At 38.6% G+C, this 17,473-nt stretch overlaps 2 protein-coding genes across 2 annotated transcripts; both read left to right on the top strand.

Moving 5' to 3' along the window:
• Nucleotides 1-3,904: 3,904 nt before the first annotated feature.
• Nucleotides 3,905-9,118, top strand: LOC103998699 (potassium transporter 10). Its single transcript, XM_009420254.3, has 9 exons — nt 3,905-4,386; nt 4,466-4,979; nt 5,067-5,120; nt 5,564-5,824; nt 5,939-5,991; nt 6,287-6,410; nt 6,524-6,778; nt 7,829-8,235; nt 8,394-9,118. Exons 1-9 carry the CDS (start codon nt 4,348-4,350, stop codon nt 9,021-9,023), a joined length of 2,337 nt encoding a protein of 778 aa, XP_009418529.2. The 5' UTR covers nt 3,905-4,347; the 3' UTR covers nt 9,024-9,118.
• Nucleotides 9,119-9,773: 655 nt separating this feature from the next.
• On the top strand, nt 9,774-16,767 carry LOC135593630 (uncharacterized). The gene is made up of 4 exons (XM_065083822.1): nt 9,774-9,957; nt 10,131-10,307; nt 13,304-15,358; nt 16,297-16,767. The coding sequence occupies exons 1-4, from the start codon at nt 9,940-9,942 to the stop codon at nt 16,327-16,329; spliced, it is 2,283 nt and encodes a 760-aa protein (XP_064939894.1). The 5' UTR covers nt 9,774-9,939; the 3' UTR covers nt 16,330-16,767.
• The last annotated feature ends 706 nt before the right edge of the window (nt 16,768-17,473 follow it).

Below are 17,473 nucleotides of genomic sequence, written 5' to 3'. Positions count from 1 at the left end.
AATTGTTTCCTATCATGAAATTAAAACAGATAATTTCTAGCTAACTCTCTTTACAAGCAATGTGGCAGTGACAGATGATCCTGCAAGGCCATCCACATTTTGTATTGTCAAAATCAAACCATGGTCTATCCATTAGAGAGAGAGAAAGAGAGAGAGAAAAAGTGTGTCTTGGTGCAGCTCACCAATCAATGCCCAAGGCATTTAGGACCATCCAAAATGTTCACTTTTCCTATTGCAAAGGACATCTCAACAAACTTCATCTTGGTATGTGTTTCCACCCAAAACTATGTTGTACAAGACATCTCAATTATTGAGGCACTTCAAGTTATGGAACAACACTATGTTGTGGTTGAGTGCCTAACATTTGATGAGTACATAAAGTTGGATGTCTTTGGGCTCACTGTGGGATTCTTGCTATCCAAAGATTGTTGATTTATGGGAAGATTGTGATAGTAGGGTTAATCGAGATCAAACCTCATCATCATTTATTATAAATTGAATTAGATTCGATCAATGAAATTGCGTTGAGCTATGTTTAGATCAATTCAATTCTATTCCAATGAATTGATGAATTTTTTTCTTTTTTTAAGAGTAACAGATAAAAATAAATTTTAAATATTAAAATCGTCAAAATATTTATGACCTATCAAAATCCATAGATTATAAGAGGATTGTGATAGTAGGGTTAGCCAGGACTCAATCAAGATTAAATCTTGAACAAAGTTTCAAGACAAATAGTTTTACATAATATTATGCCATCTTACGATCGAATATAAAGGCTTCTTTATGGCATATAGTTATCAAGAGAATCAATTTTTATAGTTCATCATTCATCTTTTTCGGATTACTAATTTGGATGTTAAAGGAACTAGATCGAAAAATCTCTTTTGACCTCGATCTTTATACGAATGATATATTAAGAGCTCGTTATTTCTATCACAAACAATTTTGTATATATATGAGTTAGAACCACATCTTCTTCTCGTAACCAACCTTAACGATCCTTATTATAAATTAAACTAGATCCAATCAATAAATTCACGTCGAACCATGTTATTAGAAGTGATAATTTTTTTTTCTTTTTGTTAAAAGTAACTGAGAAAGATAAGTTTTAAATCATAGAATCTTATTTATTTGATACCTATAATAATGGGTTCTCACAATCTTTTTGCCAACTTGCTTCATCATTTCGGAAATCTTGCCACAACTTTGTTCTTGCAATGAATCTTTACAACTTTTAGCTATCAAAAAAGAGTTTAAATATCAGTTTGATATCGATTTCAAAATATAAGAGGATATAAAAATAAAAATGAATTATAATGATGATATCAAGTTCCATGGGTTATTGTGATCAAGCCATGGCTACAAGAGAATCTTAAGAAAGTTAAAGAGTAAGTCCTACTCACTTGATCTAAATAGTTCAAGATTCTTTGGATCCAAGCCTATGGATTTAGGTTCAAGATGGCTTGTGTCCTACCTACTTCAATAACAAAAGGATACTAGTGAAATCATTTGAACCACTTGAAACTTGATTTAAAGGACAACACACTGTTCATTTGGTTGAGCAAAAATATATTTTATTGGAGGGGTTGGTGTTTGAGATTTTTTTTAGTTAAATATTAAGATCTCTTCTATATAATAAAAAAATATTAAAAAAACTTTGACATTGAAATTTTTATTTAAAAGAATTAGACTAGATTTGGATCCCATCCCATCCAACCTAATCTAATCAATGCCATATTGTTTTACAAGATTAAAATTTGATGAAATTTACCCAATTTCTTCAAATTAGGATTCTCGTCCTCTTATTTAATAACAATGTTTTTGGGATAATTGATATGACAATTGTTAGATGAGTTTTACTGAATTGTAAATTAGGATTCTCATCCTCTTATATAATAACTTAATTTTTTTGAGATAAATGGTAACACAATTGCCAAAAAAGATATCAATCCCACCAATTTAACTACTTTGATGGTAAGTTTAAAGTTTTCCTAAAAAGTAAAATATATAATTAATTATATGCTATGTGAAGAATGTAAAATATTTAAATAAATAATGATTAAAGTATTTTTATAATAACATAAATAAAGATGATATAAGCAAAAATAAAAAAAATAAATATGTGTCAATTATATGTCAACATATTTATCATATATCACTCTTTTGATGTTGATGTGTCGATCATATCATTAATCATCTATTATTATTATTATTATTATTATTATTATTATTATTTTGTTATTTTAGGCTTTAGTTCGCTTGGAGACAAAAGGTGGGTGGCTATCAGCGGTGGGGCCTGGCTATCAGCGGTGGGGCCTACCAAGGCCGACCAATGGGCAGAGACAAATGAATCGGACCCTCTTTTGCTTTTCTCTCTTTATCTTCCACTAAAGAAAGAATTCCTACTTTGAAGGATGCTACGTTCTTAGCACGACTTGGATCTTTGTGATCATTTGCAATTCAAGATTGATGTCCAAACAAGTCTTTGAATAAGAAATTTACATTAGAGATTATAAACAAATAAAATACAAATAAAAATTATAGAGAAACCACTGAAAATAGTGGAGACTGTTAATCACATTATATTATAATATATAAAACATAAATATGTCATATAAAAAGACTCAAAAAGTTTGAAGATAACAAGTGAGATGCAGCACTATGTCTACTTTTCTAAAGAGATGCAAAGTCAAATATTATAGAACTTTATATTAAATTATTCTCATATAATGTTAGGGCCTACCTTTTGTCTTTTGTCTTTTTACATCATTTTTCTTCTAAATATAATAATAATAATAATAATAATAATAATAGTTTCGATAAATCTAATTAGTCGGAAGTTCGATTTTTATTTTTATTTTTCGATCGATCAATCAAATTTGAATTACATAATTTAAAAGGTACCCTAATCGATAAATAATCTAAATTATAATTCAAAATCTACCTTCATTATTTGTTATTTATAAGATATATATATATATATATCCTAATTTAATGAATTCCCTCAATCCAAATTGAAGATAACACAACAATGTCTTCTCCATTATTCCCTCATCATTATCCACCATGATGATGAGCCAAAATGGAAGCTTTCTCTGAAGGAACAAAGCTTGTGTGGCTGCCATGAACACAACAATCTCTTCTGAATCCCTCGCAATTGAAAACGTGGCCGCCCACATTGGCATCAACAACACATACATGAACATGATGTGACAAATCCTTATAAGTTCCCCTCACGCCTCTCGTAATGACCTCTCATCCACTTCTTTATGGTGATTTCTCATCCGCCATTTTTGGCCACCAAACTTTAGTTTGCTTTCCCTTTGCATGCCAAATGACGAGCCCACCCACCATATGGAATATTAAAACAAAAAAAAAATATATATTTTTATAAGCTCGAATCCTAATTATTGATATCAAAATAAAATAATGAATGGTAGTCAGATAGATGATCTGACAAGCACTCAGAATAGAAGAGGAACTCTACTAGTTGGTGACAACAAGCTCCCAACTCAAGCAATATCATCTCAGTCCCACTCTTATGCATCTCTGTGTGTTTATAGGCAAAATGACAAGGTTCCAATCTCAAAATCCTGCACTGACATGAACTCCATTTCCATGATGAGGAGGTTCCCTTGATTCTTGGGACTTGATGGCCAGCAGTACTACTTCCTCCTGAATCTTGAGATTTTTTCTCCCATGATTTGATGTTCTGAATTGTACTCATGTTTAACACCATGATATTAATTGAGGAAATAATGCAAGATGAGATCTTATTTCAGCTAAAAAAGTGTGATGTTTCTTTTTCTCTCTCTTGGCTTGGTTTGATTGTTGGGATCTGAACTCAGGCATATGAATCATCATCATCTCTTTTTTTATTCTCTCCTTCCTGTCTTCCACTGCAGCAGTCCCAACCTGACAGATGCCAATTGTCTAAATGAGATACTCCCATCTGCAGAATGGAAACTCTCATTCTTCTCTCTCTCTCTCTCTTCCTCTCTCAGTTGAATCTTGAAACTGAAACCCCACACTCAATTTAATTATGCATATGAGCATTAAAAAAAAGCAGTTTTGAAACTTCTCTCTCTCTCTCTCTCTCTGTTTCTTCTTCTGTTGTCAAATATTCTACTGCTCTTTTTGCCTCACATCCTTGATCACATCACCTTCCTTCGTTCATCCCCCCACCACCATTACACCTTCCAATAAAAGCCACATCTTCCCATATCAGTTCCTTCAGAAAAATATTAGGAGCAACACAGCAATCCAAGAGCCTCTCTCTTAAGCTTCGAGTGAGGGAGAGAGGAGGGAGCATGTAGGATTTACGTTGTTGTTGATCACTTGACGATGGATGTGGAGGGTGGCGGCTTCTCTGATCCTGTAAAGGTGACATCTTTACTGTGTTATCGTGGCTTTCTTGGTTCGCTTGCTCTGTGGCCTCACAGGGGGGACGTTGTTGTCGCAGAGGAACTCATGGCGCACGGTGCTGTCATTGGCGTACCAGAGCCTGGGGGTTGTGTACGGCGACCTGAGCACCTCCCCGCTGTACGTGTACAAGAGCACGTTCGCCGAGGACATACAGCACTCGGAGACGAACGAGGAGATCTACGGGGTGCTCTCCTTCGTCTTCTGGACCCTCACGCTCGTCCCCCTCCTCAAGTACGTCTTCATCGTGCTCCGGGCCGACGACGACGGCGAGGGCGGCACCTTCGCGCTCTACTCGCTCCTCTGCCGCCACGCCCGCGTCGGGTTCCTCCCCAACGGGCAGCTGGCCGACGAGGAGATCTCCGCGTACAAGAAGACGGACCGCGGCGGCGGCGGCGGCGGCGCTGGCTCGCCGTCGGGCGGCGTCGGAGCGGCTTCCAGGGTGAGAGTGATGCTGGAGAGGCACCAGGTGCTGCAGAAGATGCTCCTGATCCTTGCCCTGATTGGAACATGCATGGTCATCGGGGACGGCGTGCTTACGCCGGCGATTTCCGGTAGTCCCTCATCTTTGGCTTGGACTTTACTGCAGGTTGCTTGATGTGATTGAGCCTTTCCCTAATCGTCTAACTCTGAAATTGCAGTCTTCTCAGCGGTTTCAGGGCTTGAGCTTTCCATGGCCAGGGAACACCACAAATGTAAGGAAGCTTCTAAAACAAACACCAAACAAATTAAGCAATCTTTTTCTTTTATTGTGCATAAGAAACTGCTTGTGCTGGGAACATTCAATCTGCAGAGAGCTTCTGCAGGTGATTTGGGATCTCTCATGGTGATTGTTTAATTCTTCTGTATTAGGGGATAACAACTCATCTTGTAATCCTTCACACAAAGGCTTTATACTTGACATGATTCAACCTTTAGCCCCAATCTTCTGAATTAGGTGCCGAGCAGGACATGATTTTGTCTTGGCTGACACCACACTGGCATCTTTTTTAAAACCGAGAAACTACTCGGCGATGCAAATAGTCAATTACTCTTTTTTTTTTTTTTGTGTGTTCTTATAAGATTACTTGCTTTGTTGATTTTTCATCTCATTATGAAGGTGATTTTCTGATTCGATCAACGGTTTGTCAATCTGCAGATGTAGAAGTCCCTATTGTGTGTCTCATATTAATCGGTTTGTTTGCTCTGCAACATTATGGGACACATCGAGTTGGATTCTTGTTTGCACCAGTTGTCATTATATGGCTTCTATGCATCAGTGCGATTGGTGTTTATAACATTTTCCATTGGAATCCACATGTTTATCAAGCACTCTCTCCATACTACATGTACAAATTCGTGAAGAAAACCCAAAGAGGAGGTTGGATGTCCTTGGGTGGGATCCTTTTATGCATAACAGGTAGCACAACAGCGACCGTTCTTTGTAATGTTCTTTGCATTTCTTCCATATGTCATAATCTAACATTCCCTTTGTTTTACTTTTTTTTTTTTCCCCTTTTTTCGCCGCTGGCAGGTTCTGAAGCCATGTATGCAGACTTGGGGCATTTCTCGCAGTTATCGATAAAGGTAAGACATAGCTGGAAAGAATCATGGAATCTCTATTTCTCGATTTTGGTATAGGATGTTTATCTGATGTATAGAGAGCAGATCTTAGCTTCACAGTGTGACCTTAGCACTGTGTCGTATACATTCGTCTTCTTGTTTGTTATTTTCTATTACCTTATAAAGACATGTTTGCTGAATCAAAATTTCATTTTTAAGATCAAATATTGCGTAATCTGATAACACTGAAGTGTGCAAAGGTTACATGTATGGATATTTTGAGCTGACTATCTCTCTAATCAATGATTCAAATTTGCAGATTGCTTTTACATCTGTGGTTTATCCATCATTGATCCTGGCATATATGGGACAAGCTGCTTATCTGTCCAAACACCATGTTATTGAAAATGAATATCGAATTGGGTTCTATGTCTCGGTACCAGGTAATTAATTTGCAGAGTTCATATATTTTCTTAGTGACAAATGTTTATGCTATATGGATGATGATGCTTTTCAGCATACTGACATGCTATACGCCTTTTTTTTTTCTGTTTAGAGCAAATAAGGTGGCCTGTTTTGTGTATAGCTATACTTGCAGCGGTTGTGGGAAGCCAAGCCATTATTACCGGTACTTTCTCGATCATTAAGCAGTGTTCTGCTTTGGGCTGCTTTCCCAGAGTGAAGATTGTTCATACATCATCCAAATTTCATGGACAAATATACATCCCAGAGATCAACTGGATATTAATGATATTGTGCTTAGCCGTGACGATTGGTTTCAGAGACACAAAGCACATGGGTAATGCTGCAGGTAAAGAACAACTTTGAGCTTCCAAAGTGTAGATCCTTGTGCTAGAGTATCCTGATATATGCGCTTTAACGTGGAAGCTACATGATTGACACAAGTAATCTTTCGTCCTTGTAAAGAAAAGTCAGTTAAAACCGATCTATGATTGCAGTATGTAATTTGAAATTTGATCCAAAATCCCTTTTCAAGAAAATGAAGGATTATCTTAGAAGAACCAGTAAAGATGATTCTTTTTCCATAGCTGCAGCCTTTCCATCCTTCTATCCTGCTCCTTGTATAGGTCCTTTCTTTATGTCTTCTCTGTTCCGACTTCTGCACCCTAGGGAACCACAGGATGAGAATTGCAATGAGTTTTAAATTTGAAACACCAACAGAACCATTGCCGGTCTCAAAAAATATGGAATTCTCTGCCCGGATTTGCTCGTGTAAGCCCTTGCGTAAGCTCTTCATCGGTTCAACTTCTGAACCCTAGGGAACTTCAGGATGAGAATTGGGATCAGTTCACACTTTGAATCACCAATGGAACTGTTTCTGGTGACTGAAAACACGGCATTTCTCCCCATATTTAGATCTCATGATTTGGCTTTTTTATTTGATGTTAAAAAGAATGACTTGTGAAGTCATCATTGTTGTCTCCTGTAGTATAATTGCTAAAACTGAGAATCCATGTAATTGACCACAAATTGTTGAGACTTGAAACTTCTTGTCGTGTAGATAAGTAACCAAGCTTTAGCCAATTACTCTATGCTTATGTCAGTTGCTTCTTCTCAATACATTATATTGGGTCGATATGTTGCCAAAATTTATTCCTCAGGTATCCTTAAGCTTTGTCATACCCAACTGAGCATATCATTAGAAGTTTGTGGTACATGATCCAAGAATTTGTTGAAATCCTTGAAAATATACTTTAAATAGACCTTTTTTCCTTGCAGCTAAACCCTTCACAAGGAAACCATACTAAGGGAATTAAATATCGATCATCTTTCATTCCTGTGAACACCACATTTCTAAGTAACATAGTTCTAATCCTGCTTTAATTCTTTCTTGGAACAGGATTGGCCGTCATAACCGTAATGCTGGTGACAACCTGCTTGATGTCCCTGGTGATAGTTCTGTGTTGGCACAAGAGCATATTTCTAGCAGTATGCTTTATACTCTTCTTTGGAACCATTGAGGCACTCTATTTCTCAGCTTCCCTCATCAAGTTCTTGGAAGGAGCTTGGGTCCCCATTGCCTTTTCTTGTATCTTCATGATAATTATGTATGTATGGCACTACGGCACGCTCAAGAAGTATCAATTTGATGTTCAAAATAAGGTCTCCATCGAGTGGCTTCTCGGCCTCGGCCCTTCTCTTGGTATCGTGCGTGTTAGAGGCATCGGTCTGATACATACTGAGCTTGTGTCAGGAATCCCATCCATCTTCTCCCACTTCATCACAAATCTCCCTGCATTCCACCAGGTCAGCTATTTCAGTATTTTTGCACTCTTCTTAGATTGACGATACTCGTACCATTCGAGTTAAATTTGTTTTGGCAATATGCGACTCTTCCTAGATATCGTTTCATGTATAACTTGTAAGCAAATGCACAAGTCTAAATGCATGGCATAATTCATCAGGTGCTCATCTTCCTCTGCATCAAGTCCATCCCTGTGCCACACGTTCATCCAGAGGAGCGGTTCCTTGTAGGCAGAATTGGGCCCAAGGAGTACAGGCTTTATCGGTGCATTGTTCGGTACGGTTACCGTGATGTGCAGAAGGATGACTTGGAGTTTGAGAAGGACATTGTTTGCAGCATTGCGGAGTTCATCCGCTCAGGGACGTCGGGGCCAAACGGTGCTGCAGTAGAATCTGAAAAGGATGATGCGAGGATGACCGTCGTCGGAGCTGGAATTCGGTTGTGTGAAGTGGGTGACGATCCAGGGGAGGCAGCAGGCCCTTCAAGTTCGACCGAGATACAATCACCGATCAGAGCGAGAAAGAAGGTGAGGTTTGTGCTGCCCACAAGCCCACGGATGAATGCCAGCACGAGGGAGGAGCTACAGGAGCTGATGGAGGCACGGGAAGCCGGCATGGCATTCATCCTCGGGCATTCCTATGTGAGGGCGAAGAGCGGGTCGGGATTCGTCAGGCGGCTCGCCATCAACTACGGCTATGACTTCCTGAGGAGGAACAGCAGGGGTCCGGCGTATGCAGTGAACATCCCCTATGCATCTACTTTGGAGGTGGGGATGATTTACTATGTTTGAACTGTGAGTTCTAAAACGATAGATTCTTGTATATCTTCCTCACTAGAATGTACATTAAAAGCTACAAATCTATAGATTGAGCTGCTTTTTCCGGCTGCCCAAAGCATCAAATGACCTACTGAGATGTGAAAATGAATCATCATCATGAAAGCATATGAGCTAACAAGTTTATTGTTGTTGTGCAGTTAATATTCGTTTATTTTGTCAACATCTACTGCCATATGATCTTATTGCAATCATCTCTCAATGAAGTAAACTCATGAATAATTTCTTTTAGTGATCATAATTTCAATTTGCATTGGAAGAGGGAAATGATTGCAGCAATTCAAAAAAATTCAAGCTCATCACCGCCCATTGTGAACCCCGACAACCACGGGACACCGCCTCGCTTGTCTCCGCAGGCTACACGTTACGGCATCCTCCGTGGAGCGGGGCCCGGCACTTTTGTTGTGGTCTAGCTCTGAGTGAAGAAAGCTGTACCGTGTCTGGTCCAACAACCGAGCGATGCACTTCTCGCGCCCGTTTTCGGTCCGACGGCATCGAGCCGACGCCTCGGAGCTCTCCGCAGGCGACACGTTTGCCGTCTCGCGACAGGGAAGTTGAAGCGGGGCCCGTCGGTATTGTGGTGGGCTCCGAGGGAAAAGGCTGTACTCCGTTGTGGATCTTTTAGCCGAGCATGCGACCCTCTCAGTAAGCGAAGGCCCAACCAAACGGCGGGGACAAAAGCGTAAATACGAGTTGTTTCTGCCTATTCCTCGTCATAACAGACACAGCTGAAAGGGGGAGGAAACGGAAAGAGAAGGGGAAAAAAACCCGCAGCCGAACAAAACCCGCTCCTTTCCGCCTCCTCCCCTTCTCTCTCGCTCTATCTAACACTTCCCTTCCGCCCCCCTCTCTCAACCGCCACCCACCGCCGATGGCTGACGACGCCGAGGTACCCTCCCATGAGCCGAATCATGGGAAAAAGAACCCACTTTTCTTTGTTCGATCCTGCGTTTCATTTTCTGCCGCTAATCTTCGTGATGCGATTTCTTTTTCGATGCTTGGTTGTTCTGCGATGATTTTGCTTATGCGGTGTTGTGTGTGGTTGATGGGGGAATTTTCCAGAGAATGGCAGCGCTGAAGAGGGCGTACGCGGACATTATCTTGAACACCGCGAAGGAGTCGGCGGCTCGGATTCTGGCTTCGGAGGGGAAGGTGCTCCAGCTGCAGCGAAGCCTGTCACTCACCAAGGAAGATTCACTGGCCATGCTTCTCCGATTGAAGGCGATCATGGACTCCAAGGTGATGGTTCTAGCTTCTCCTATTTCGCACTCCTAACTTCGGTCGCTATGTTTGGGGTTTCACTTCTTGATACTCAATATCGTCCTTGATGCGCTTGTTTGTCAAGATGAGCTACCAAATTTTGGTCATTAGGGTCTGGCTGCGGCTTCAGAGGGTGTGTATTTTTTCTCTTTCCCCCTCCCTCTTAAAGTCTTGGTCTTCCTGATTGGTCGTTGGAAAGGATGCTAGGATGATGCTCTTGTTATGGGTGCATGATCTAATTTATCTTCAAGTCTGAATTTTAGCAAGATGCTTCACAATTTGTCTTCTTTGTTAAGTTTGTTTTTTTCCTATGTCCCTGGAGTCTCTACGTAATGCAAATCTTGCAGTCTTAGTCATCGCAACCAAGATGATCCTCTAAGAGTTTATTTTGCCATATTTTTTTTGTATGCATACAGTTTTGGCTTGCATGTTAAAGTCGAAGCTGTTTTTACATGTCGCTAGTTTTTGGTGTTTTTTTTCCTTCATAACCATGCATTTCTACTGTAAACTATATGGAGCTATATGAAGGTTATAATTACAATGAGCATGTTCTCTTTCCTCAGAGGCATTGTCTCTAATGCTATTTATTGTTTAAAGTGCTTAGTAACTAATTGTTGTATATTTCTTTGATTCCCTATTGTTTTCTGCAACAACCTAGCTTGTGTTCTTTTTTTGATGCCAACGAATAATTATTAGGCACAATGGAGTTTTTCTGATTGACTTAATTTGAAGTATAATGTATATCTTATTCACATACTCTACAAAGACAATTAGCAATCCAACTTTTGCAGTATCCACAACCACAATTACATGGAGTATATGTTGAAATGCTGAATAAAGCAAACATCAACTCGAGGATCTATTATCAATATTATTCTCATTTCTGTTTTATCTGAAAATGAAATTTAAGGTGCAATCCATTTTGTTTGTGTGACTAAGCAATTATTTGGCACTCTAAGAAGTTATGTGATCATTCATAGGATGCACTAATAAGAATATTGGAAGGTTATATCTTCTGTATGAGTTGTGATTGTGTCTTTTATCTTTTTCAATGCTGTTTCACCTTAATCCTAACAAAGAAGTACCCACTCGCACACAATTAAGGTATCTTACTGATTATATCTCCTTTGAAACAAGGAATCTGCCACATTGAATTAACCTCCATATATTTGAGATGGTCATCCAAACCAGTGAGAGGAGAGTCCATAAGATAAGAAATAGGTGTCGAGTGTGATCTTGTCATCATAGAAGACTTAAAACAAGTTTAACTTAATCTTTGTTCTTCTTTGGAGTTCCGTGCAAATTCTTTTTCATGGTTCTTTGCTCTACTTATTGCCTGTTATAAATTTTTTAACCCGCATTATGTGACATACAAAATTAAGCACATTCCCAAGTGCACGCCGTTGTCCTGTTGAATTAGATGAATGAGTTTCTTTAACTATGTGGTAATTTTGTTTTGGTTAACCGTTTTTCCCCTCCTTGTATTAATAGTTTTATTTGTTCGGTTCCCTGAAATAAGACAACAACAGGGCAAGATTGGAGCACTAAACAAAATAAGAGAACTAGAGCACAATGGTCATGAGGTGCAATTCAGTGGAAGAAAGTATCAGAGGTATAGCAGCAAGACAATAAAAGAAAATTTGAGATAGTTTGGTCTAGCTCAGCAGAAAAGATGAATTGATTGGGTCGGACTCATAACTAGTTGTCAAATGTTATACTAATGTGGTTAAGCTAAGCAAGAAAAGTACACAAACATTCTAGAAAAATGACATCCTCAAGCCCTCGATATTCATATCAGATGTATCTACCTGCATAGAAGTTAATATTATCTATTTTATGCCTCACAAACAAAGAATAAATGATGAGCATCCTTACTAGATGTTTGCTACATGGTTTGTTTTATTTATTCATGGAAGATACAACTAAATAATCTAAGCATCATTGTATTCAGTTTTTAGTAGTTATTAGTCACGTGCTTTTTGGTTTTCTTCTCTAAGCCAAGGATGGAATTTTCATTTCTGATTATTCTTACAAATTAATTGATATTAGTTATCTTTACAAGCGCAAAAAGTATTTTTAAGTAATTTCCCAGATGCATTATGTGTACTCATTTTATTTGCCAATCGTCGGGAAATTGCTACTTCATATAAAGAGAAGTTAGTTTTTGGCTCAAATTTACCACATTGAGAGCAGACTATCTCATTTCTACTTCTCATATGTCTAGGATAAATCAAGAGTCATTTAGCTTTTATCAGATTTAATCTTTTCCATCTTGACTCAAGCTTGAATCTCCATCATGATTAAATTTCAGATATTGTGTTGACATAGTCTTGTTAAAGTGATACAGTTCATCAATTGTTGAACTTTTATGGAATCCAAGATTGAACTTTATCCTTTTGTGGAATCTAAGGTAGAACTATGATTCTAAATTTGACTTTATGGGCTTCATGCTGTTATGCTTCTTAAGTTCAGGTTATAATAATCAATGCAGAGTCACTTACTCCAAATTTGTCTTTCACCTTAATCCTCAAGTTTTATAGCCATTGCCTTTAGTTGAAAATGGTTGCTGGCTCATTTGTCTTTTCAGGAAGCATACTGATGATACAGATATGAGCATATATTTGCAGGCCCTCAGCCCTTGTCAATGTATATCCTACCATCTAAACTTGCCTTGAAATGTAGTCAGACTTGGTTTGACTTGGTCCATTTCCAACTTAGATCAGCTCACTTTGACTCAGTTGAGTTAGGATTTGCCCTTGTAGAAGGAAGAAGAGTTGGTCAGAGGTATATGAGTATACCCACTAGTCAATAATTAATTCATATTTTTATACTCATTTTTTGACTGAAAATAAATTTTATCTTTTTGTTGCTGGTCCTTTTTAAGTTTGACTTTTTGTAGATTGCTAAATACTTTTTTCCTCTTTCTTTAAGTAGGCTTTGAAACATTTCACTGACAAAGATAGTTGGCCTTACAGATTCATGAATCTGAAAAGGCAAATTTATCTCAGGTAGGGAAGATTCAAGAACTCGAAGCTCAACTTAGTGAAGCAAAGGTTACAATTGATTGTCTTAGATCTGAACTGAAGAGATTGAATTCTGAATTGGACCATAAGAGGGATATTCAAGCTGAGTTTCTAAATGGGAAAAGCACAGTTCACAATACCCCTTCTGAGAAATATAACGGTCAGGAAAGCATGCACAACTCTGGCTCATCCCTGCACTCTCCAAGTGGAGCTATAAGTGTCCTTAATTCAGACTGCTGCTTTAGCAAAGGTGCAACAGAAGATGAACCCTTGAACAATTTGATTTCATCAGATACTTATGCTGTCAAACCTGACTTGACATCTATAATACTGAGCAACAAAGAGCCAGAGCTTTGTCGAAGTGGATGTACCCAGAGGATACATGCTTTTGAATGGAATCCAGTGACTGGCAAAGAACTCACTTCACAAATGCATGACCAAGTCTCAGATATAAAGAGTGAAACATTGATGTGTGAGAACGAAAAATCTGAAAAGTCTGACACCAAAGATTTTGCTATAAAAGAGAAAATAGTATGTCATAGGAAACAAAAAGTTCATTGTCAGAATCATGTTATGAAGTCAACAGAATGTAGTACCTATCATGACATGCAACACTATCGATCTCTGGACACTAAACATATAAAGGTTTCTACACCAGGCCCCGACAAGGTTCCAAATAGTAAAGGTAAGATAATGTGTGAGAATGAAAAAGCTGAAAGACCCTGGACCAAAGACTTTGTCATGGTAGAAAAATTAGTAAGAAGACGAAAGATGCGGCGCCGAAGACGCGTTATGAGGCCCACAAAACGTGTTATTTATCATGACAAGCAACATTATGCCTCACTGGATCCTACTCATTCCAAGGTTGGACAAACTGATGTGGATATATCTGCTGATAATGCACACTGGACTGGCGGTGAAGTGCCTCCAAAGACACTGAATTCTTGTTCACCTCAGGTGTCTGGACAAGATCAGGAAACAACAAAAAGTCAAAGGACTAAGTTGAACAAAAATTTCAGCAACAAAAGCTCAGAACTTTTAAATGGCAATAAAATAATGACCAGGAGAACTGTTCTAAGACAAAGTAATACATACAGTACTGGCAGTGAAGTGCCTCCGAGGACACTGAATTCTTGCTCACCTCAGGCGTCTGATAAAGATCAGGAAACAACAAGAAGTCAAAGGACTAAGTTGAACAATTTTTTCAGCAATAATAGCTCAGGGCTTTCAAATGACAATAGAATAATGACCAGGAGCAATGTTCTAAAACAATGTAGCGCACACGGGACTGGCAGTGAAGTGCATCCAAAGACACTGAAATTTTGTTCATCCCAGGTGTCTGGAGAAGATCAGGGAACAGAAAGTCAAAGGAATAAGTTGAACAAGATTTTCAGCAATAAGAACTCAGGACTTTTAAATGGCAATAGAATAACAACCAGGAGAACTCTCCTAAAACAATGTAATGCTTCTCGTGAAGATCATATTGATAGAATCCATACTTCTAACAATGGAACTTGTCCGGAAAATAGTATGAAGGAACCATTTGCAGCAAGTACAGGTGAGATGATTAATGATGCTCTTTCAGATGAATATGTTAAAAATGACACGGAGCTAGAGGAGAAAATGTCAACAAAACCAGATCATATACCAGCAGAGGAATTGGATAATTCTGTTACAAAAGAAAATAATGAGACAATTAATGAACCACACTATGATTATAGGGATGAGCTTAGCGGGCATTGTGGACGTGCAACTGAAGTTGGAGGTGACAAAATCCTCAAATATACCTTTCAGAGGAAGCGAAAGAGGGGATCTTTGGATGGCAAAGTGGAACCTACATCTATAACGGAAAACATATCTAAGCGAAAAGTGGGCAAAGATGACTCAGAGCTGGAGCCTCAGGAATCTAGCATAGTTGTGGAATCATGCAGGCCGGAGCCTCAGAAATCTAGTTTAGTTGTGGAATCATCCAGAGACAGTAGGAGGCTGGCACAGGTTGCTCGACAGGTTAGTGATGTTGCCTTCTCCTTATTTCACAAATCCAGTATCTACATGCATAAGATGAATTTTTAATGTTTGGAAACTATGCAGCTGGAATTATGACATCAGTTATCTTTGAGAGACCATGTATTGGATTTGAACCTATTAGGTTGCCAGTAGATGGATGTAGCTTTTCTTGTTGGCTGTCCTCACTGATACATGGAACTTATGGTGGTCTTGATATGAATCTTGATCTTTACTGCTTTGTCGATTATTTGCTTAATTATGAGAGCCTGGAGTTGCTTGGTTCTGCAATTGTCATGATCACAACTGCTTTAATATCTGTCTCTGTTTCTAGAGGTCCTTGTATTACAGCTTGAAGATGAGCTGATTATTACGTTCAAATAAGGACTCAGGTTAATATGGCCGCCGTATTGGTACAGTTTTTTGAATGACATGCTGCTCAAGCAGAGACAAAATGACTGCAAAATGATAACTGGCGATTCCAGTTTTCCTTATCCAGTATCATGTCATAATAAGTGTGCTTAGTGTGTAGTCTTGCAGCAGGGCTTTATCTTCAATTTTGTGCTAGGTCTGTTGCCCACTTTACTGCAATGCCCATATAAACATAATTCCTGTGTTTCAACAGAATGATAACTTTTTGTGTTTACCCAGTTTTCCTATTTTTCCTTGATGTCATACGCTCATAGGCTAGCTAACTCAAGGTGAATCCATTGTATCTCTTGTTGGGAGTCAGAGATGAATGGGCCTCTGGATGACTTTTTCTGTAATCTATTTGCAATGATGTAAAAAGGTTTCTGTTTTGCTATCAAAATAAGGAAAAACCAGAATTATAAACTCCATTAGTGTTACCATATGAGAGACTGCTTTGGGAAGTACTACTGGATTGCAAATTATGTCTTAAAATGTCATGAGCTTAATATTCTACTTTTTTGTGTTTTCAGCTCATTTCCTTGTCTGAGAGGAGATGGTGGTAGAGGTACTGTTATTTGCCAGAAGTGCATTTCTGGGTAGTAGAGGAAGGTCTAAGCTGCAGTTTTCTTTTCAAGACTACTTTGTTAGGGGCCCAACTTGTTCCACATTTGAAAGCAACAAGTATGCATCATTTTCCCACCATGTTGGGAGCTGCAAGAGAAACACGAAACACAGGAACTGCAGCAAACTGGAGGATAAGAGAAGATGACAGTGCGATATATAGTTCGTGTTCTATCATGACAATTTCAGGAAAGTTCCACCCTTGTTTTTTCTTTTTTTGGCTCTTTATGATGTACCATCTTTCGCTATGAGATATGATATTAATCTTGTCTATGCTTTTTTAGTGTTCCTTTCGGCACATATTGTATCGATGAAACCTTCAAGCGACAAGTTTCATCAAATTGGTTAAAAATCAACCTGAATCCAATTATTATCCTGGACTTTTTTGGTTTCTTGATATTGTCCTGAAATTTTCAGTTGCAAAATCAGATAACCTGCAAAAATTGTTGTCCAGTCTGAACATTTGCAGAAAAAATAAATAAATGCAATCCTGCACATTCTACCTTTTTGTGATGCCCATTCCTCCTATTAAATTGGCAGATTTACATCTCTGTATTTGGAGAACAAGTGTTTTGTTTCAATGGGTACATGGTCCCTTTTTCATTACCTTGTTTTACAACAGCTCTTTGTTATGATTCATAGGTGTCACTTGCATGTATGTGTAATATGGGAGGATACAAAAATATCATAGTATAGATAGGAAATTCTTTTGTTTATAAAGGTAAAGATTCGACAATTGCTTCCAAAAAGAGTATAGTTTAGCAGCTACAGTTGCTAGCCGGTAAACCCTATCAGAATCCGGACCCGTTAACATGATCCTTAATTTAGATCGGCAAGGAAAAATTGACACATGTTCATTGTTGGTCGGGTTAAAATTAGCATCAGTAAGCTACTGTTGCTTATCGGATTCAAGTCTCGATACCGAACCAATTGTAGGCAATGAGTGCATGGATGAGGACGATGCGAGCATCATATATCCTGAAGATGGCACAGTGAAGTCTGAGAATATGATACCATAGCGAGTGCTGAGCTGTACAAGAGAGATATGAGGATGACCTTAGTGGTAAGGAGAGGCCACACTTTCGC

Source organism: Musa acuminata, chromosome BXJ1-9, assembly GCF_036884655.1.
Source record: "Musa acuminata AAA Group cultivar baxijiao chromosome BXJ1-9, Cavendish_Baxijiao_AAA, whole genome shotgun sequence".
Lineage (NCBI taxonomy): Eukaryota > Viridiplantae > Streptophyta > Magnoliopsida > Zingiberales > Musaceae > Musa > Musa acuminata.
The sequence above is the reverse complement of the archived record's forward strand: the minus strand, read 5'-3'. Positions and strand labels throughout refer to the sequence as shown.